This window comes from Drosophila montana, unplaced genomic scaffold, assembly GCF_035044405.1.
Source record: "Drosophila montana isolate Dmon_TW-CO22-7 unplaced genomic scaffold, ASM3504440v1 contig_3833_1, whole genome shotgun sequence".
NCBI classification, from domain to species: domain Eukaryota; kingdom Metazoa; phylum Arthropoda; class Insecta; order Diptera; family Drosophilidae; genus Drosophila; species Drosophila montana.
In genome coordinates, this window is record NW_026998704.1 from 2,769,289 (window position 1) to 2,792,483 (window position 23,195).

At 42.1% G+C, this 23,195-nt stretch overlaps 1 protein-coding gene across 6 annotated transcripts in view; it reads right to left on the reverse strand.

Annotated features, from left to right (window-relative positions):
* Window positions 1–46: 46 nt before the first annotated feature.
* The window catches only part of pdm3 (pou domain motif 3), a 93,746-nt gene continuing 70,597 nt past the window's right edge, over window positions 47–23,195 (reverse strand). For 2 of the 6 annotated variants that reach the window (XM_064695872.1, XM_064695876.1), the window contains 9 exons: window positions 10,180–10,615; window positions 8,712–9,380; window positions 6,400–7,681; window positions 6,096–6,331; window positions 2,830–3,010; window positions 1,885–1,941; window positions 1,423–1,506; window positions 1,182–1,333; window positions 47–1,095 (listed from right to left, as the gene is read on the reverse strand). In XM_064695872.1, coding sequence (XP_064551942.1) covers window positions 971–1,095; window positions 1,182–1,333; window positions 1,423–1,506; window positions 1,885–1,941; window positions 2,830–3,010; window positions 6,096–6,331; window positions 6,400–7,681; window positions 8,712–9,380; window positions 10,180–10,615 — 3,222 coding nt within the window. In that variant the 3' untranslated portion in view covers window positions 47–970. Of the gene's footprint in view, window positions 1,096–1,181; window positions 1,334–1,422; window positions 1,507–1,884; window positions 1,942–2,829; window positions 3,011–6,095; window positions 6,332–6,399; window positions 7,682–8,711; window positions 9,381–10,175; window positions 10,616–23,195 lie in introns of those variants that run through there. The other 4 variants (XM_064695875.1, XM_064695874.1, XM_064695873.1 and 1 more) reach the window with 4 other exon arrangements.

Sequence of the window (23,195 nt, forward strand, 5' to 3'; positions counted from 1 at the left end):
TCTATTAGCAATCTATTTTAAAAATAAAACGCAAAGAAGATTCATATTTTTAATTATGTTGGTTTTTTATTACAATTATTTAAATATTTTTTTTTGTTTTCAGTTTTTCATGATTTTGTTTGTTCTTGTGTACCATTTGAATTTTGCAATTGAAATACGTTTGTTCTTGTATTTAATTTTTTGTTCTGGGCTGTCGACAATTGCTACATAAATTTGCTTATTCTAGATTTTTAGTGCGCTGCCATACATTTTAGTGGGTTGCTTGTTTATGGGCTAGAGGGGTTTGATGGCCAAATGAGAATCGTTAATTGCTAGAGTTTATAATTTGTTTATAAATTGTTTAAATAAAATACACTTTAGTATACACGTTATATTAATATAGCCAACGCATTAAATGCAATTATTTTTTAAATCAAAGAGCTTACGATTTATAAAGAATTTGTTTACTTGTGTCATTTTGCTTCTTCTTCTTCTTCTTTTTTTTTGACATTTTGGTTTTGCGCTTAGCCATACAAATTGATAAATGTAAATCTCTAGTTGTGAATTTGTTATACATATACTATCCCATTTATATATATATATATATATAATTATTTTTTGTTTTGTATTTTAATTTTTGGAATGGCACATCAATATCATAAAATAGGCCCTAAAATCCGCAAAGGTCTGCGCCTGTAGACTTGAGACTTTAGACTACTTTTAGACTTTTTCGGATATGATAAATGTTAGTCCATAATGTTAGTCATAAATAGTACATGGTTGTATTTAATTTTGTTGAGTGTGGTGGAGTGTGGTGTGTGGAGTGTGGGGGGAAGGGGGCGTTTGACATTTGCTGACATTTACTGTAAATGCTATGACACAGCTTTTACTTTACATGGCCTAGAAACTAAACGCTAAGTGTTTAAAACTATCACAAAATACACACAAACTATATACAGTATATAGCAGGCCTCTATATGTACACGCCCTACTAGACCATGCCCTTGGACATCATGCGCACAGTGTTCTTCAGGGCCTGCCGCTTGTTGCAGAACCAAATGCGAATCACTTCGCGTTCGTAGCCCAGCTGATGGGCCAGGCCAGTTATTTCGGTGCCTAAGCCATAATGAGAATAGAATTTGCATTAAGGGCAAGTCCAAATGTTGGCTATTCGTTTTGGTCAACTGAAAGTTACCACTCACCCGATGGATGCGTATTGCGCTCAAAGTGCGCGTTCAGCAGCTCCAGTGCCTGAGGTGTGAACGAGGTGCGACGCTTGCGCTTCTTCGAGGGCTCCACGCCAATGTAGTCTGTCAGATGGTTCTGGCCGGACTTGTAGCGATTCCAGTGACTGCTTCGGGGAGTATATAGAGATAGATATAGTTTAGTTGGGCTGCCCATTGTATGGTTAGACGTTGCGTGGAACTGCCTCCATACTCTCACCTCTCTTCGGCCTCCTTCATCCAGCGCTCCAAGACGGGCTTGATTTTCTGTGCACTCTTTGGTGTGATGTCGAGTTTCTCGAACCTACATGGTATATAGATAGAGTATCTTAGTAACACACCGAATGTCTGTATGCGCTAATTGGATTAACGTAAGAGAAACGTAACTAAAGTGCCAGGACATTGTCAAGTAGCATACTTTATCTTTCTTTTGGCTTTACAAAAAACATACAAAATTTGTTGTTGAAAGCTGCTAAAATTGCTCATTGGCAATGCCCTGGCCAATTTGATTAGATGGTGTTGGAAAAGCGCATACTTATATAACATATAAATACAAAAAGAAAATGTAAACAAAATGAGCTCTTGCACTTTAGTTAAGTTTCTTTCACGCACTCACACACACACACACAGATGCACACACAGATGCACACACAGATGCACACACTGATGCACACACACATACATGTTCTGTTGTTGCGTCGACAGTTGAGCGGCATACATCTGCGCAGCGAGTGCACTGCTTGCATATTGGTATTTGCCATTTGACATTTGACATTTGGCGTTTGACGGTTAACGGTTGACGTGGGGTTTAGACAGTCGGTTGACAGCGAGTTGTGAAACGGTAGTGTGAAGAAGGAGAGACGGTTGGCGATTTGGCGATGTCAAAATAAACAAATAAAATAAATAAAATAAATTTCGCATTATTTTTGTTGTCACTTGTTTAAATAATTAACTAATTAAGCATTATGTTCGATATATTAATACTAATACATACAATATATGTATATATAAATATATATATATTTGTGTATATATATTTACTTTTAATAGCTTGTTCAAAATGTCCTGGCACTCTAAAAATGGTTCCAGAAATATTATAAAACTAATTAAAACTAAAGCGTTTTCAATTTGTTTCGATACAATGCAAATTTTCAGTTTTTTTGATAAATTATAAAAATGTATTTACTCAATGGATTTCCTAGGCTCTTTTTGTCCTCAAGTTTAAATAATTTTAAGTAAACTTTATTTACAAATTTGGTAAATAATAAATACATTATTTTATATAAAGAAAGACTATTGTAAAGCTTTTACAGTTTGTATATCACTAAATACTTAACACTTAAGGCTCACATAATAATTTGATGTTAAGTTGTATTTAATAGATTTTGCTCTGAGTGTAATAAAAAATTCGATTGATTGACCAGCTAATACTCGAACGTGCTTGAATACTATCAAACAGAATTAAAATTCTTTCGTAATTTAATCTAAAATGCTTTTAAGCTATTTATTATTTTTTGCTAACAGACTTGACTTTAATGTATATCTCCTTTTATAAACAAAATAAATATATTTTAAGATAATTTGTACATTAGATACGTATGTAACGTGTCCTCTATTCATAGCTCACCTGCAAATGGCACTCTGGCTGTACGCGGGTCCCTCGGTTACCGATAGAGCCTGCCCCACCTGGGTCTGGGTGAGGCCCAGCGAGAGGCGCCTCAACTTGAATGCCTTGGCGAACTCCTTGATCTCATCCAGGTCAATGCCATCGACCACATTGGTGGTGGCCTGATTGATGGTGGGTTCATCTGCAAAATAGCGTTCAGTTGAAGGGTTAAAGTCAAGAGGGCGAGATAAGCGACCGTTACTTTGCTAACGTTACTTAAATGCTAAGCTAAAATGGCGGCCTGTTAGTCGAACCGACTGTCAAACAGTTTAACTCGTCGTCTGCCTCACGGACAGTCTCTTAACGAGCCCGGTTCAAGGTAATAACTGCCAATGCGAAATGACAACATAAATTGCCTCCGAGTCGCGGCTCTTAATTACAGTTAATTGCGGTAATTGCGAAATATTATTAGAGTGTCGCAGGTAAATGGATAAAACTCATTTGCCATATTTCCCGGGAAGGAACTTGGATGCGGATGTTGTTGTTTTTGTTTTTATTGCCCTGTCACTTAGCTCTTGTTATGCTTGTCTATTAGGCAAGGCGGGCAAAACTTATTGCCTTTATATGCCTAATTTGTTAGCAGCTGTTGTTGCTGCGCCAAACTATACGCACAGAAATTTGATTTATTTATTAATGATATGCAAGCGACAACAAGGAGACGACGACGAGAACGAGGACGAGGACGAGGACGAGGACGAGGACAGAAGACAGAGGACACCATCAGCAGGCGGCGTGGCAGCAAGCCAAACCAAAGCCATTCACTTGACTGTAACTGCAGCCCAGCTTTAGCGGTAATTAAGATGCGCCTCCCCACACCCAGACCCAGACCCAGACCCCGAGCAAGAGCCAGCCCCAGTGTTATCCTTGCCTGAATCCTTGCCAAGCCATAACTTGGGCTGCTGTCGTCGCCGTCTTTGTTGTTTGTTTGGCTTCGAGAAGTGAAATATGTCATTAAATACGAAAACATCTTAAGTTTTTGTATGCATCAATTAGTAGTAATTAAGCTGCATATTGTCTGCAATTTGTATGCGATGCGACACTAGAGAGCTGCCATCAAGTACGAAGTCGCAAGTGGCCAAAGAAGCAGCAGCAAACGATCCCCCAATGCAATTGAGACTACGTACGCTACGTGGTACTAAACCTGTTAGCTGATGGTTTAGCTGATGCCTTTGCTCTGCCTTTGGCTCTGCCTGGGGCTTGGCTTTGCCTTCTTGTTGTGCTGATTGCATTTTTAATGCATCCAAAGTTTCAATTAAGGTCTTAGCGAGCTGCTACCACAACGTACACATGCACGCATACATACTACATTGGTTTTTGCTAGCGAGCGGAACATTAATTGACACGGGCTCCAAAAATTAAGGAGTGCTTACGTTTAAGAAAGCTTTAGTTTATTTAACTTGAAAAATTGGTTAATTTGCATAAATAAAATCTTAATTCTCAAAAACTTCGTCAAGCCTTTTTCGCTTTTACCTCTTCAATATATTTTAAATTAAAATAAAATGAAATAAATAAATCTCGCAAAATTATTTAAAAAAGGTTCGAAAAAGGATTTGTTATCTATCCAAAATAGAACAAAAAAGAACCCAACAGAAAACATAAATATTTGCTTACACAATTAGTCAGCATTTTGAAGACTCAGAAATACACACGCACACAAACACACAGAGAGACACACACACTCATCATGTAATGCTCAATGAGCACAGAGCTGGGATTAGGGTGCATGAAATTCGAGTGCCAGGTGAAAAGCTCAATTGGAGTTGCTGCTTTTGCTGCTTGTTGATAATGTTGAATTGATGCAGTTCCCTGATGATTTGATATTTTAAGAGCTAGCCCCAAAAGGTCGTGTGCAGCGTGGCGTATGAGTGATATAAATACACACACACACACACACACACACACACAAACGCACACACACACTTATAAGGAGTTAGTCATTTTCGGCAACTTTTTCAACATTAATTAACGCAATTCGAGAGCAGCAACAGAAATAAAACTTTGACTGCGTTTTAAATGAAAACAAGCCCTAACAAGTTAACAGGATTTTATATAATTTCTAAAAGAAAATGCGCCCCAAGTTTACAGCGGTGGAGGAAGGGGGCGCAGCAACAGGCCTTATCGAGCAGCTAGTTCTGGCCCGGACCGCGTCGCATGTGTGCAAAAGTTTCGCTGTGCATTTACACGACTTCCCAGAAGATGGTCCATAATTGATGCAGCCGCGAGCTGCTTGACGAGCGCCGCACAAAACTCTAGCCAAAGATTTTGCAACGCGTTGCCAAAAGTTGAAAGATGTCAGCCGAAAGTGTTAGCCAAATTAGCAGCAGAGTTGAACCTGTCACGCGTCGGTAACAAGTCCGGGGGAATAAGAAACAAATCTGAAGCAACAGCCTGTCAGAAGGCGTTTCCCCAAGTTGCTGCGATTAGCTGGCATGAATGAGTCGGGAGATTATTAGCAAACTAATAAAATGTATATACAAAAGAGAACTAAACACTCTCCAGACTTTCACCAGAGGCCCTTAACTTGACTCTTAACCTTAATTCAAATCCATTAAAATGCAAAAGATCTGGTTTTTTAAATAAACAAACTAGTTATGAGAGAGTGTAATTCCTAAATAAACTCTTTCTATTTGTAAAATTGTTTGAACCAAAACATTGTAGGAAACCAGGTTCAAGTACGAAAACCAAAGACATTGCATTAGCTTGAACCTTGATCTTAACCAATGACCATTTTTGTTGAATTTGCAACCATGACCAGCATCGGGCTCTAGATTTCCCCTTAGGGCTTACAGTCAGCTTTAAACTCTAAGATTCTTAGTAGTTATAACTAAATAAATAGTTTAAAATTGCAAATAACTCTTGAACTTGAATCATCTATATTCGTGACTTTATCTTTCTTTATATTTGATTGATGCATTGGAAATATTCTCCAGGTGTCTGCCTTAAGCCAAAATATCTACTGGAGATGACAATTGTATAGAATAAATATAATTTTTATGCTTCATTTATTTACTAACTAGACTTGAAAACGATTTAAAGAGTTTCACGAAATATGTGAAGCCTTTTTTGGAACTGGAAACTTCATTGCACAAAAATCAATAAAATAAATTGATAGAAGCATCAGGCACTTAAATAATAACGCGCTGAATATTTAGTTTTATGTCGACAGGCAGCTAAAAGTTAACTAATCTTATAGCAAAAATATGGAAAAAGAGTCGATCTTTACTCACTCGGTGAATCCATAAGCAGGTCGTTGTCATTGTCGTTCCCATTGGGCGACAGATGTGGCGGCTCGCTGCGCGAAGAGGGGCTCAGCTTCAAAGGCTGCATTAGAGAAACCCCTGATGTGGATGGCCCTGGCAAGGGTGAATCGTCCCGCGGTGAGGCGGATGAGGCACGCGTGGCAGTAGCCGTCGGCGGGCCCAAAGATTTGGTGATGGTTAGCTCGCCGTTGGAGGCGTTTAGTCTAGGGGAGGAGAAGACGGCAGGCGCTTAGATAATCCATTCAAAGTGCAACTCCTGCCAAAAGTTTACCTATTGATGCTGCTAAGTACGCTGCCCGTGGAGCTGGACGCCGTTGCCGTCGCTGTGCAGTTGGTGGCCGCGGCTGAGGCTCCGCTGGAGCCACCGCTCAAACTTGGTCCATTGCCCAGATAGTCGCGCTCCAGTCGCGGCGAGCTGCCCATGTTCAAGGCGTGCACGGGCGGCGAGTGTGAGCGGAACAGTGGAGATGAGTAGCCTCTTTCATTGCTGCTGCTGCAGATGGCGGTTGGAGTGGACACAGTGGGCGTCAGGCGTCCACTGAGCAGATTGCCCGCTCCTCGCTCATGCGGCAAATGATGCACCGACGCAGCGCTGGATGTGCTTAGGCCGGAGCTTGTCCTCGTGGCCGTCGCAGTGGGCGTGTGCGAGCGTCGATCGAGCCGTTCATGGTGCTGGCTGAGATTCATGCCTGTTGCCCCGGAGGAGCCGCGTCCTGGACTGTGCTTGGGCGAAGAGCCTGCCGCACTGCGCAAATTGTGCCCAAAATGATGTCGCGCCAGGGCAGCTGAAGGCGGCAACGAGGGCGGCGAGACGCTGCTGCTGCTGTTCAGCTCCAGCGGCTTCAGTTCCAGCTGCGGAGCCGTCAGCTCATCCGGATGCCGCAAGCTTATCTGTGGATGTGCCGCTGACGCTGCCGTCGTCGTGCCGTGCAGATGATGATGATGATGCAGGTGCGTTTGCGTCTCAGGCTTGATGTGCAGCTGCTGTTGCAGCAAGAACGCCGCAGCCGGCGGTGGCGGTGGTGGTGGTTGTTTCGTCGGCAGCGCCGGACTGCCCACAGTGGGTGAGCCAGAGGGCGGTGTCCGCTCCGCGGAGCGACGCATGTCAGCGGCCAGGTGGGCATGTGGCAAGTGGCTCGCCGCGGCTGCGGCGGCTGCTGCTGCCGCCAATTGTTGCTGCTGCTGCTCGCGTTCCCGTTCGCGCTGCTGCTGCTGGTGATTGGCGGCAGCGGCTGCAAATAGCTCCGGATGCAGCGCCGTCAGCAACTGCTGCACGCCCGTGGAAAAGAGATTAGGCTTCAGTAAATTCGTGGGTGTCTGCGCCAATTGCGGCAAGGCTGGCCCATGCTGCAGCGCAGCCAGCGGAGGAGCCAAAAGTTCGCGTTGTTGTTCGCGTTGCTGCTGCTGCTGCTGCTGTTGATGTTGTTGTTGCTGTTGCTGCTGCTGTTGCTGCTGATAGCTGGCAAAAGCGCCGAATGCGTTGGGTAGAAACTGTTCGCTGGTGGGAATCTGTGGGCTCACCGGAATGGTAAGAATGGTCTGCACAGCAATGCCTACGAAGGGGGAGAATAGTGCATTAGAAAATTTGTGAGTACTTAGATGCCTGTAAGAATATTACAATATTTATGTAAATAATAAAATAAATAAATGTAGATGTCTAAAATAATACTATTTATAAATACATAATAAAATAAGTAAATGAATGATGTAAATAATAAAATAAATAAATGTTAAATCAAAAATTATGAAATAATAAGTAAATGATGATAGACTTAAACAATAAAACTATTTGAGTATTAATACTAATAAAATGTTGCATTAAAAATATGCCGCCTTGCACGAAACTTTGAATTCAAACTATTTGAGAAATCTTCCCGAACACAATCCGTCAATATGCCATTTCTGAGATTCTGAGCAGTAAATCAATTTTGGAAGAATCTTAGAGTCCCTAACCCCTTGAACCATTCATTTCGACTGATCTGCTTGGCAAACCTAAACACAATCGCAGCTACTGAGTTTATTAGGCGAACAAAACTGAAATTTGTAAATGTTTACGGAGTATGGAACATGATTAATTTGAAAAAAAAACTAATGTACTTTTAGGCAAAAATTGATATTCACATGAATTCTATATGCTTTATAAATACAAAAATACTATGGTAATGGTAAGCAGCTTAGTTTGTCGATCTTACAGAGAGGAGCGCATATTCTCGGGGCGTATTTCTAGCAAATTACGTATTCTCTACTCTACTAATGATCTCTAATACTCCTTTTGCTGCATGCAAAAATAATTTCTCTACAGTTGAGATCAAAGCACTTTAATTGTTAAATATATCTTTAAAATGAACGTTAATCCTAACTTGAAACTCATCTCGGAACTGCCCAAATGGGTTGCTAAATCAAGGAAATTGAAAATTGCCAAATCGCTTTAGCTGTGGCTTTAATAGACGCGGCCAGCCACCGACTTTGACTGCGATATAAGCCAAAGTCAAGTGAAGTCAACTATGTTATTGATACCCAACACAACTAAAACTAATCCCCTGCGCACACATCCTGTGCATGTATGTGTGTGTGTGTACCCACCTTGAGCTGTAGGTATGAGTAGCTGAGCACCCTGGACACCCTGCACCAGCTGCCCGGAGGCGAGTATCAGTTGCGGCATCTGCGCGCTCGCCGGCGGCGCTTGGAGCGCTGGCGGTGGCGATGCGGTCGCTGCAGCCAACACATTGGCCAGCGTCGTCGCGTTGAGGGCATGGGCATGGGCATGTGGTGAGCTGCTGCTGCTGGGATTATCCTGCGGCTGCTGGCTGGAGGAGTTGCCGGCTGCGCTGCTGTTGCTGTTGTTGTTGCTGTTGCCCTTTGACGTCTTGTGCTTGTTGCCGTTGTGGCAGCTGTTGTTGTTGTTGTTGCTGTTGCTGGGCGAGGTACTCGCTGCTTTCGCTGTAGCAGCAGCTGCTGCTGCGGACGTTGAGGTGACTCCACCAGCTGCTGCTGCTGCTGCTGTTGTTGTTGCTGTCACAGCCTCTGCGCCAACGCTCAGATTCAATGGTGAGTTGAACACGGAGGCGGCTAAGCCCTGAAGACTTGCCAGTGCGGCAGCCGTGGCGGGATGATGATGGGAATGATGTGAATGCGGATGTTGTTGCTGCTGCTGCTGCTGCTGGTGTTGTTGCTGTTGTTGCTGATGCTGATGTTGCTGTTGTTGCAGTGTGGCCAAATTTTGTAATTTTTGCAAATTTATCATGTCTTGCACTGTTGGTTCGAGTGGGAGATAAACAGAAAGGTACACGGAAAATGTTTTCATTAGTTTTTGGTGAAGCAGTTGCAAAATTAGCAGAAATGTCAAACGGAGCTCTTGAATGTGGTGAAGCAGCCCTAAAAGCTGCCAGCACTAATTGCCAGTTAGCTCTATCGAAGGGCTGCCAGTGTGTGAACGTGTTATTCAGGGATGGAAACTATCACTTTTTAGTCTGTAGTTTAATTAGGAATTAGATAAAAACTCTTAGCACTAAAATTTGAATGAATTTGCATGTTATCATCAATGCAACAATTAATGTAATTTTAATACTTTTTCAATTAAATTCTGAATTTACCAGCCGTAAGTAAATATATAGCGGAGCTCATTCATATATATATATATATATATACCCATATATATGGGTTTGTGTACATTTTTGTAACAGGGAGAGAAAGAGCTTAAGCATCAGGAGCCAAGTCGATTTAGCTAGCTGACTCTCTGTATCCCAGTATGCCCGTTCTCAGATGCTTTTAAAGCGAGATATTTAATTTGGAATTTAGCATCACAATTTCAACATATTTAATGTGTGTTTCATCAAGATGTTGCACTACAAATTTCATAATTATGCTCCTAAAACATCATCAAGATCCAATATGAGTTTGGAGATATTTAATTCGATTCACCGCTGAGGACAGTGTGTCTCGCAGTCAATAAGCCAATATCCTAGTTGTTTAGCATATTTATGCAGCTATATATAATTGTTTCCATCTCTGTTGCTTAGCGTTTAAAGTTTGGTTTTCGATATGTACTCACTAGTTCCATTTAGATGTGCCGCAAATGCCTTGGCCTGGGCCTGCTCCTCGCATCGCAGACGCAACGCCTCGGCGGTCTGATCCTCCGCTTCGTCCTCATCCGCATCGATTTGCATGGGCAGGGGCGAGGCAGAGTTCGTATCGCGCTGCTGGTTGGCCAGCGAGGCAGCCTTGGCCGCGAGATTCTTATAGAACTCCAGCTCCTTGACATGCTCCTTGGAGTCGTAGGCTGAGTGGGTGGAGTGTGCGGGCGAGAGCAGTGTTGGCTCCATGTCATCCTCGTTGTTGTTGTTGTGGTTGTGGTGGTGGAGCGCTATGTGCTGCTGCTGCTGCTGATGATGTTGCTGCTGGTGATGCTGGTGATGCAAGGGGTGGTGGGCGTGGCTGCTGCTGCTAGGCGAATGTATCTTGTGGCAGCTGATCTCCTTGTCGTAGTCCTGCAACCAAAGTGAATAAAGTTGATAATTAGTTATGAGCTTAAAGCATTTAAAAGCACTTAAAGCTGGGCAAAACTATTGCATAACAAGAGCAACTGCGTGGGAACCTACAGAATATTACGCATACGCCGCGTGCAGCATAAATCACGGCACAGCCAATGAATTGTGCGCCGTGATTGCTTTTATTAAATTATATTTGCGCATTTGGTAATTACATAATCCACAGCACTGTCAATTGTTTGACCACGCCCAGCCCCCCCCGTACCTCATACGTTAGGCGGCCATTGTGCCGCAGGGGTCCAAATGTTTGCTGATTGGATTATTATTTAAGCGACAGCCGCGGCATTTACTCGTATTATATTACATTTTGTCAGCTCTGCCGAGTGTTCATTTACATGTTTAAATATATCACATGGGGGCTATATGAGTTAATAAGTTAATTTAATTTTTGTTGTAATTGTCAACGCACTTTTATTGTTTGACACTTATTGTGTTTCCTGCTTGCAGGGGCTCTAGCGCAATTTATGCAAATTTAATTGCTTGCAATTGCCAATTTGTGTGTGAGTGTGTGGGCATTTAAATAGAGGCATATAGCTTGAAGGACATTAGGGAATTACAAATTCAATTAATTAAGGAACGTCTCTTTATTTTAGTTAAGTTGTTGAAGCTCATCAGCTCGAAGACGTTCAGTTTAATTTGCAGAGTCTACATAAAATGTTTTTTAAAAGATCGAAATGTGTTTTTACGCTCAAAATTACAATGCTTAGTTAGAATAGAAGATATAATAAATATATTTGATCATTATTTGAATATATAAATATGAGAGTTCAAGAAATCCTTTTTAAATAAAAATGTCTGCAGCTAAAGCCCTTAAATATTCCGCAAACTCTTTGCGCGCTGCCCATCGAAGCATTTGTTATTTAAAGAAGGAACTTGCCTCTGGGTAAACAGAACACCATAGAGAAAATATTTATAAAAAAAAAGAAGAAAATAGAAAGGTAAACCAATATAATTATTGGCAATTAATGCTGGCAACGCTCTCTAAATGTGCTGCAAGTCCAGCAGGAACCGGCGGTAGAACGCGCCCGTGTGGCCAGGAAATGTGGGCGGGAAGAGGCGCCACATTAATGCCAGGGCGTCGCAGTTGCCTAAGTGCGGGTTGCTGGCGTCTCCGGCGTCGTGGGCCGCGACGTGCCCTGGCCAGAGCTTCAATTAAATTTTATTTGCATAGGAAATTAACATAATTGTAGTGCAAAATAACAACCCAAAAACAAAATAAAAAGCAGAAATGAAAAAAACAGAAAAAAGCACAGCAAAAAGCAATAAAAATAAGCAGCGAACGTGACAGTACAGAAAAAGTGTTAAATGTGCAAGGAATAAATGCAAATAGAAATTTGTTGGCCACAGTGATAATTAAATGAATTTTTATGGGGGCGTTAGATGCTCGCCGAACCAATGGAAACCAAACTAAATGAAGGTTTTGTTTGCAATGCGATTGAGCATAGGGCTTACAGGTAATCACATAAGACCAACGAATTTGAATTTAGTATTTTATATGCTCTCGTATTTCAATAATATTTAAACAAACAAAAAACAAAATAAGCAGTAATTCTTTTTACTGTATAACATAAATAAATCACAATAAATATTTTCAAATTAATTTTATAATTTTACAACTATTTTTAAACTTCAAACTTTATTGGTTGATAAGTATATTTCATCCCAATCGTATTTTATTTACATTTTTGTTAGCTCCTTGACAATAATTTGTATATCCCAGGATTAAGAAAACCTCAAGCAAGCGCTTCGTATCCGCAAAAAATATTTTAAATATATGACTTTATAGAAAACAATTTATTGTTTCACATTCCAAAGCGGGCTTACAGCTTGAATTTTATAGTATCACATATGGATGCTTTTAATCGACCGTCGATAACTGATTTTTCGCTTTTTGCTGCGTAGTTTAAACCATAATTCATTCAATTCTCTTTTTTGTATGTATGTTTTTCTACTATAAAAATCACCGCCTATAAATGCTGCGCTTTATCATCTATCCACACACACTAAAACGTGTCCTGTCTAATTTCCATCTATTACAAAATTGACTGCAATAAGTATGCAACGACATTTGCCATATGCCAGGACAATAATTAAGCGCTTGATAAATTTCATTGCCGCGTGCTAAAACTACATTAAAACAAGTAAAAAACGCTGCACGTAGCTGAAACCGACTGCGTAATACTCTGTTTGCCGGTTGCATAAGTCGAAAAGAGTCTACTTAATGCAAGGATTGGTGACCTTCAGACTTTAACATACAAAAACTTGATGTTGATATGAACTTTTATAATGATTTTTGCACTGACCTTGGATCATTCGTTGGTAATGAAGCCTTCAAAATTTGAGGACTTTTTTTGCTTTGTACCAATAACTACGCTAATACGAATTGAAAGCAACTCGGACATTGCAAAAAACTAATACACTCGTCTGGGATTTGGGTAGCGAATATGAAAATTGACATTAATTGGGGACGACAACGGCAATGGGAAAACACAAGCACCCGCAACTACTTAAGCAGGTGCTGGGCTCTGGCCAGGACAGCAAAATTCATTAAAACACCAGGAGCTGGAGCGGTTGCCAGTGCGCAAACAGGACTCTCGATAGTTGTTGCCACCCGGTGAGGACGAGCAAGTTAATGCCGTTGAACAGCAAATCGAACTAAATTTATGACACACACATTGAACGAGTGCAAAAAAGAAAAAAAAAAGGTGAAAAGCTACAAAAACAAAAAAAAAGGGGGGAAAAAATGAAAAGCAGCCAACGTAAATGTCCTGTATGCATGTCCTTTATGCAAACAGACGGCAACCGCCGACGACGCTGACAGTCACTATATGCCAGCCAGTAGTAGTTGGGTCGGGGCTGGGGAGGGGGCTGGCTGATGCACTGATGTGCAATGAATTAACTTTTCAACATATTTACACACGCTCAATTGAATGGTAGAGTGAGTCCACAGCCCAGGAGGCGCTGCCTGCCACTATGTGCGGGGAGTGGCTGCGCCCGCGGCATCAGAGTTGCCGAACAAAACGGGGCATATAATGAGGCGCTGACGTTGGTTATTGTTGCAGCAGTCGCAGCAGTTTCGCAAATGAGCGGAAATTAAAAACTGATTTAGTATGATGTCAGTCAGAGCGGGAGATGGGGGAGTTAGGTAGAGGGGGGGGGGGGGGGGGTGTTGCAGCAGGGCAGTGTCATGGACTCTCTTGCTGGATGTTGTACTCTGCTGCAACTGAAACCTATTGAGAGATGTCATTCACTTGCAAACATTTGCCCAGATATGTGCATTAATATACTTTGGGCAGCCAAAAATTATATGTGCCTGCATAGCGCTGAAAGGCCCCTCAAAAGCTAAGTTACGAACGAACTGTAGCCAAATAGATGAAGAGATGCCAGCTGACCAGCAGAATGTAGCACACTCGAGCAGTGAAAATAACATCTCGCCACACGCAAGGACTTCAGGTTGTTGATGCGAGTCCTCGAGCAGAGGCTTGCCATAACTGATGACTGCAGCAGCATGGAATGCCAAATTCCTGGAATACACTCGTTGCACATGAGCTAACCTGAATAGAAAAGGATTTCAGCTTTAGAAATCTCACACATTCTCTTCACTGGAATAAGAATATACAAAAAAGAGGTCCAAGGCTTTGAAAGTGTAAACTCTATGGACATAAAACGAACTACATTGGCTATGAATGTTGTAATTTTAAGATAAAGGCAATTTATTTTCTCGAAGAAAGCTCGATTAAATACTATTTTTCAAGCAGTACAAAAGACCTTTTACTAACTACAGAGCATTTCTTAGAGAATAACATTTTTAAATAATACCTCATCAACAAGATATTCATTCGCCTTAATTTCCGCTGAAGTTGTTATTTTCAATTTCCATTGATTTTCATATAAACTTGTACACATTTCCAGGCGTACGTGTAGAATTCGTCATTACTAGGGCTATTGTCTGCCCAATCGGGGCTGCCTCTTTGCGTTAACATCTCAGTTGCGAGGCGCCTCAACATATGCAACACAAATGCTCACAAAAGGTAACGCGCCAAATTTATAGCCACGCCACTCGGGCAGAACTCTGGACAGTGCCGGACAGAAGCATCAGGAGCACACATGAGCCACCGCCCCTCGACTCCAGCCCTTAACGTATCGTATCAAGCGAGCACTTGAAGCCGCCGAACGATGAATGTGAAACAACTTTTATTTTTTTTTGCTTTTTCGACGCCGTCAGATGAAAATAAGTCAAAAAATAGAAAATGAATTGAATTATTGCAAAAAGCGCGAGCTGCGTTGCTTCCCAAAGCAGAGAGTGAGAGAGCGATAGAGAGAGAGAGAGAGGGAGAGTGGGAGAGTGGGAGCGGGGTAGGATGCTGGGCACTTGACAGCCCCAGTGATAAGCAAAAGCCCCGGCGCGAAATGGAAATGCGATGGCGGCGAATGCGATGGAAACGGCGGCTTTTGCTTTCTTCTTATTATGCGCCTGGCACTTCTATCTGTGTGCGTGTGCGTGTGCGTCTGTATGTGTGTGTGTGTGTTTGTGTTTTGTATTTCTTGTTTTGTATACCCTGTGTTTTGTGAGTCTGAGAGGGTAGCTTAGGTTCTGGCAAATAATAAATAGACCACAAAATTGGAGTCCAGACTCTCTGATATGCAAACGTAGTTTGTTTTAGAAAGTATTCGATTCCATAAACATTTTAAAAAATATTATGTAAAGGGTTCTTAGAATATACAAAAGTCATCAACTTATTCAAAGAAAATATAATTTATACTTTTCGATGCGTTCAATGAATATTTAAGAACTTAACGTTTGACAACCATCTGAAACAGTATACAGGGTATCTCATTGCCGTTCAGTTTTTATTTAGCACATTTTTGCTGGTCTCGTTGCATGCTTTTGAGCGCGACGCCGAATGCGAAATTATAATTCACACATGTGACCAGGGCGAACGACTTGTGGCATGGGCTGCGCCCGACCGGACGTCTGAGTGTTTTGGGGGGAGGTCGAGGCTGTACTTGGCCATTTGCAGGGTGCGCGTCCGTCGCCTGTTAAAAAATGCAATTGCCAAAAAGTAGCCAGCAAAAATAAAAAGAAACCAGCGGCTGCAGCCTCGGCTGCGTTGCTTGTTTGCTTTAATTGCAAATGGCATCTTTTTTTGTGTGGGGCGCCCGCGTTACAGGCTGACCAACAGCCACACGGGGACCCTTTCCCGGCACGCGGCCGTAAGCATGGGGTGGACATGCATTTCTCAGGAGCCGGGGGGAAACAGGCTCATAAATTGTCGAAAAATATTTGACTTGTTCTATTTTTGGTCGCCAGCGCCTGCTGTGGCCAGCAATATGCTACATGCTTGCTGGCCAGCTCTCCTTTGTATCCCTCGGCAGCCATCCCCCGCTTTGTTCGTGTGGATGCAAATATTTTTGGTAGCTGCCCCTCGCCTCGTCTCCCCCTGGTAGCTGCATGCACTTTTGCATATTTAATGTTTTGTTTAATGCAAATGTACATAATTTCATCATTGAGCATGCGTGTGTGTGTGTGTGTGTGCGTGCGTGTGTATATTTCTCTGTTTGTGTATAGTTTTCTTTTATTTCTACTTCTGCGCCTGTTAAGTCGCTCAGAGATGTGAAAATATTTTTCAATTAATATTTATGTTGCTTTATATGCCTGAATTGGTAATGCCCAATCTCAAATGGAACCAAACTGTATTCCGGTAAATGGCTTGGCCAGGCCTAACATTTAAGGGCGTGGCCAGAAAGTCATCATATAGCTATATAGCTGATTCGACCTGCTCCATGTGATCCCAATGTGGTTCATTGAACTTCTGCAGCAGTTGCTAGCTAGTGTGTGAGAAATATTAATGAAATTCAGCTTCTTGATATATCCCTTATGCAGCAGATACCAGGCAAATACATATTTACCAATCAGTTTTATCATATTTGTGATAAAGCTATATTTAGCGAATATTTAATACATTTAAGGTACATCAAGATTGTTTTTTACATATAGTTAAATACAATTGCACATCTCTTAGCCCCTTTCACAATAATTTCGTTCCCGAATCCCCTGTCTTTCAAACCCATATACTCATATACACTTATAAATATATATATATATCTATAGTCACATGCATTTAGCTAATTATTAATTATATATGATACATTTCTTAAGTTGGTAGAAAACTTTCTAGAGGTATACATACATGTCTGTATAAGTAAAATATGCATAAAATGTGATCACCGAATTTCTGTATCGATTACAGCATTTTTTTTATTTATTATTTTTTGCCATTATTTTGTTTAATGAGTATTACTTTCGAACTTATGTGAGCTACGAATTCATGTTTTCAATCCGAATTTTCGTTTATGAAATTCCTCTATAAGGCAGATTATATTAAACCACCACCACCACCACAAACACCACCCCCCCCCCCCCACTCACCCTTCGCCCACTGCTAAACAATTCAAAAGCCCCGCGCTGCACATTGACCAAATCCAATGAACTGCAGAATCACCCAAATATCCAAAAAGTAAGCAAAAACAACAAAAATGAGCAAAATTTGACACAGAAATAAAGAAAACAAAAGAGACGATAATAAAGCAGTCAAATAAAAAACGTGAGCCGCCATTTGCAATAGCCAAGCGATTTCTTGCACAATTTCCTCGGCACACAGTGTGAATAAAAATGTAAGCTTCAGTTGCAGTTGCAGCCGAAATCGAAAACGAATACGAATACGAATACACAGCGGAGTCGCAGTCGAAGCCCATTACTGTGCTGCCCGCCGCGCCCGCAACTCGCCCGCGCAGTTCAATCAGTCCACAACAAACAAAAGCTGCAAGCTGCAGACATTGCAGTTTTCACGAGCATTTGACCGGCTCTCTATATACAAGCGCACGCATACAGATGCACTTTGAAATATATAGGTGGGCAGCGGTAGGTGTGGAGGGGGCATCGGGCGGCCGCAGTCGCCAGCTGACAGTCGCATGGCGAATGGCCAAACGAAAACAAAAAAGCGTGCAAAACAACAGCGAAACACAAAAACCAAAACAAAAATGTGTAAAAAATAATGGAGAAAAGTGTGGAGAGAGTGCAGAGCGCATAAAAATGGAACAAAACACAGCAGAGCCAACAACTGACAGGAGAGTTGTGGACCCGCCTGCCCGCCTGCCTGCCTGCCTCCCAACCCCCCTCCTTCCCAGGCTCGGTCCAGTAGTCGATGGGCCCATCAACAGAGACGGCAGCAGCGACATCAATGGGCGCGCCACTCAATCAACCCCAAGCAGGCTGAAAATTGTGTGCGGGTTGGGTGTTGTCAAGAGTCGCTGGGGAGCGGGCAGTGGGGAGTGTTGGGCGACGGCTGCTGCTTGACAACAATGAAGGCCAAGTATTGTCCAGGCAGCGCGTCCCAACCCCAGGCACAGGCCCAAGCAGACCCAATTTTTTTTCTTCCTACTATATTTATGGAGCATTTTTTTACGCGCCGCTTCATTTAATTTTTTTCGTATACTTGCTTGCTCTTCACCTTTCTCTCTCTCTCTCTCTCTCTCTCTCTCAGGCTCCCCCTCATTCTCTTGTTCTCTCATTCTCTTTGCTGTTGGCCATTTTTCATGGCCTGAGCGCCGCGTTTGCCTGCTACAACTTTCTGACTGCTTGGTCGCTGGTCAGCCGCAGTTATTCTTGGGCCCCTCTCGACGCTCGCTGGTCAAATAAATGCTATTATCTGCCCCCCTCCCTCCGCCCAGCACACACACTCACCGTTATGCAGCCCCTTTGCAGGTTCTGGATAACGGCAACGCCCTCGTGCGTTACGTATGCGAAACTTTTGCTTGATTTTCACTTTTGGCGGCACATTTCTTTTTTGCGGCCCAAAATAAAAGTAAAAGTTGCACCGCACACCCACACCCACACCCCACCCCCCGATACAACACCTGCCCACTCCTTTGACTGGTCAGTTGTGAGCCCAGCCTCAGTCCAAGCGTTTCTTCCATTTCGGGCGTCTGTCGCGGCATTTATTGCCACGTTGCGGCCCCTGGGGGCCGCTCCGTTTGACTCTGCTGCTCATTTACATCAAATTTTTAATTGGAATTGGTGCCAGAGAGTGGATGTGTGCATAAAGGAGCGCAAAGAGAGCGGGAGCAGTGGAGCAGCAGTGGAGACAGTGAAAGACAATGAGCCAGAAGCGGCTTAGAAGCACTGATTGGCTCTTTCTGCGCCCCCCATCTGTGACTACTCTAGGTTTTTGCTTTATTCCAGAGCGAATATTACGCAGGCACAACGATTAAAAATTGCCAAGTTACTGTTCCCATATAAAATTAAGAACCCAAGTTCCATATACTATATATTTACTTTGTCTACTTACAAAGGAAGCACTCATCGTAAAATATTAATGATTTACTGCATCTTAATAAATCCAATTTTTTTCGACGTTTTCGCTCATAGAACCCAAGTCCTATGTACTATATATTTACTCTATCTACCTACGGTGGAAACATTAAAATAAGTAGATTAAGCAACTATTATATCCCAAAGATTATCTATTTGTTTTAGGAGTTTTTGGTCTTCTAATTTATTGTTTATGTTACCAACTGGTTATACTTATGTTGGCTGAGCTTTTCTTCGTCTCTTATTCTTATTTGATATTTTACTTTTCTTTCTTGTCTCTCATTTTATCAAAAACTTCTTATTGTGATCTGATATTCAAGTTTAGAGATTTTCGTATATTTTCAAAGAATTGTAATTCTCTTTCCTCTATTTTTGGAAAGTTTGCTAAGGTCTTTGTGATGCTCTCTCTCTCTCTCTCTCTCTATCTGGCATTTTTTGATCTTTTAAGCATTCCATCTCTCGCATACTGTACAAAAAATGTATTATAAGCCTATTGCACAGATCAGCGCATCAAATGTAGTCAACTTCTGCTTATCCCCTCTCCCCTTCCTGACACCTCTTTCCACCCACCCATCACCTGACGCCCTCCACCCACTGCACCACTTGGCTACTGCTTTGTCACCTTTAGCGCCAGTCAGATTATTTTTTGTGCCTCCAACGTTTGCCGCACCTCTTCTCCCCCATTGGGTCCCTGCCCTACCCTACCTGCAATACATACCCCACCAAACCGCTTGGACTTCTGCCTATTGTCGGCTTTTGCTATTTTTAACAATTTTTTCGAATGCAATTTTTGTTTACTTTTTAGCAATGACTCCCCCTCCCCGCTCTGCAGCACAGCTGCGCTGCTCCCTTGATCTCTGCTTGGCTACCGTTATGTTTGTTGTTTGTCTGTCGCTTTCTTTTACTTCTTGTTGTTATTTTTTGGCATTTTGGTTGTTCTCGCTGTTGTTTTCTTTGTTGCTCTTGTTCTTGCTCTTGTTGTTGTTGTTGTTTTGTTGTTGTTGTTGTTGCTGATGCGTTATTTTTATTTTAGGCGGCCGTTGAGAAAACACAAAAGCTTTGCATTTTTATGCAATTGTTTTCTTCTCTTTGGGCCACACTCACATGTGTTATGGGATGTGACTGCGCGCGTACCCGTGCGTGCGTGTGTGTGTGTGTGTGTGTGTGTGCTGGTCTACGCTTTTCTCTACACTTCTCATTCGCTGCCGACGTTGCGTTTTTATCAAGAAAAAGAAAAAGAAGCGTTTGTGTGCCTGCTGCTGATTGGTCCTGTTACCCCAGCGCACCATTTCCCTCTGGAACCCCGCCACCCCTCCCCCTTGGGCAACACATGTAGTAGCACAATGACAACAGCAGAAACATTTTTGTTTTAGCCGTAGAGCAACACACCCATTTTATTGTCCATTGTCCCTGTCGCACGCTGCGGGGGCGACCGGCTCGGCGACTATTCGAGCTCCTCAGCTCCTGTGTACTCAGCGATTGGCCATTAGCACGGGCTGAGTGCATCTAAAAGAAATGCTCCTCTACCGATCAGGTTAAAGTAATAAAGATACCACTCGAAACTTGAATGCGTGCCCGTTAAATGTCTCAAACAGTAAAACCTCTCTGCTGGATAAAGAACATAAGTTTGGGGAATGGAAGATAACTACAATATGACTTTGCGATTTCGTATATCAACTCATTTATAGTTTAGTTTTCTAGTCCGTCTCAAGTCTATGCAACGTCTACTCGTTGCTAGAGGGTTTCTTAAAGGTATTCGCTCAAGTTTTCCTAATCAAATTCAAAGTGGTCAGCAAGGCTGACTAAAGTTGACTTATATAAATTTTCCACACGCTCTATATTTGGGATTTTACACCGTTCGAATGCTGATTCTTCTTCTGTAAGTTTCGCCGTACAATTTGCATTTTTTATAACAAAATGCCTAATAAATAACAAATACTTAGTGCTGAAAATCATGAAAGAAGTATATTTTTCAGCACTATCCTTAACAGTTAGAAGCCAGAATTAAGTGCAGAGCTTACTGTCAATAGATAGCACAAACAACAGCTTCTTTTCTAGCAACAAAGAGTTCCTATAAACGAGCAAAATAAGTATAGGTTGCTAAAATTATTATCGAAATATCTTTTAGATAATGTAAGCTTAGTATAAACTCATGTTTAATATTAATGCTAATTTCCATATATCGTAAGATCCCATTTACTGTTTTCCGAACCAATCCTTAACAGTCTCTGCCTCCGTGCGTATTGACTAAACAAAATGTAATTACTTTGCGCTGCATTGTTGCATAGTGTCTCATGCTGCTTGAACATGTTACACTTTGTCGACCCTGCGCGCTGTAATTCGCCCAGCCCTGCGGCAACTACCTTTGTGTAAGCCATATGACGCTATAACGCTTTAAAATTAATATTCCTATTTTTCAATTACAACTGACACTTGTCTATGGCAGCCGGGCCCAAACACAAAAAAACCCCAGCCCTCCCTTCGAATGGAGAGCCTACCAGGAGACGGCTGCATGAGTTGCAATTGTTGCTAGTCGGACGTCGGACGTCGTCGTCATCGTCGTGGACGGCACACACCCAATGTAAAATGTCATTACCGTTGACATAAATGAATAGCTGCATTCATTGCATTTGGCAGTGGTGGGCCAGTGTTGCAAAACAAGATTACCAACACCAGTACCAGTACCCGCACCAGCCCAACCAACCCCACCCGTGAGCACCACCAGCCGAGCGGGTGCGCCACAAGGTTTCTGCATTTAGTTTGTTGTAATTTCGCATTAGCGCTTAGCTAATTAAAGCCAAGAAGCGGCTCATGAGCCAGGTGAGCACTGCAATTGTTTACTACCAGGCGAATAAACGTAACAAATGAACGATTTAATGATAAGACTAAACGAGTTAGATAATTATGGCTGTAATATGTAAATGACTTTATTTAATTTCAAATAATGCTTGACAGAAATGAATTGTATTAGATAAAAGTGAAAATTTATCACGTATTCTAATGTACATAAATTATGCCCTGATAATAAATGTAAGTCATTACTGAGAACTACTATTGGAATAATAAGCGAAAAGGTCAAGGTGGCAGCGGCATAATGAAGTTCCGTGTTAAGATCGTAACTAATGTAATATAAAATAACTGAGTCGACTTCAAAGATTATAAAAGCTAGAAACCTTAACCGTTCATTGCACCAGCTAAAGTTTATTTACAAGCTTCGATAATTGCCCATCATCGATAACTATCGATTTTCAGCCAAATTTTCTAAAGCTTGCCTTTCTATGTAATTTAATCTAGTTGTTTTTACTAAATATATTTATATTAAATTGAATAGTATTTATTATTAACTTTCATTTATTTTTAAATAATTCTACTCTAAGCTGTAGTTGAAGCAGGGCAGATTTATTATTTCTGTATGCACACAGAAGTCAGAAAGAGTATCTCCAAGCGCTAGCCGAGCTTTTCTTTTATATTATCTACCATTAAAGTTTAATTACTGTCATGTTGTTGAGCGTCGCATCGGCCAACGCTATCTGCCTTGCCCATTTCCTTGTGCCAGGTCCGCCCACATTGCACATTTAACCCTAATGTTGTCTAAGCACGGCCAGGACTGACCGGCATATGGAGAGCCAAAAACGTGCGCCTCATATAACATTTCTAATTAAAATTTTGTAAAGCCCCGCTCCCGAAAATGGTTATTAACATATTTGCCATAACGTCGCCCATTTAGTTGAGCTCAGTACCGCTTCCCCTTGGCTCCTGGCTGTGTTATTTACCAGCACATTTGTCCCAAGCTGTTGTCCATTAGTTCGCATGCAATCGAGCAACTTGTCCGAAAACCATGAGCTGCCCAACGCAGTTCAGCTAAGTAGGAAAGTTCTATAACCAGATTTCCAATGCAAACAGTGAGAAAGAGAGGGGTGAGGGGTGAGACGGAGAGAGAGTGTGATGGCGAGATTTGGAGGAACAAGGAGCGCTATAGGTGGCGACATGCATGCATGCATGTTGGCGCCTAAGTAGCTGCGCTGTCTTCATTAAAAATCGCCCCTCAACCTGTACCCCAGCTCAGAGACAAGAGCCCATTGCCCAGAGCCTAGAACCAGACCTAGACCCATGTTACGTTAGAAGTTGCAGCAGCAACAACAAATCGAG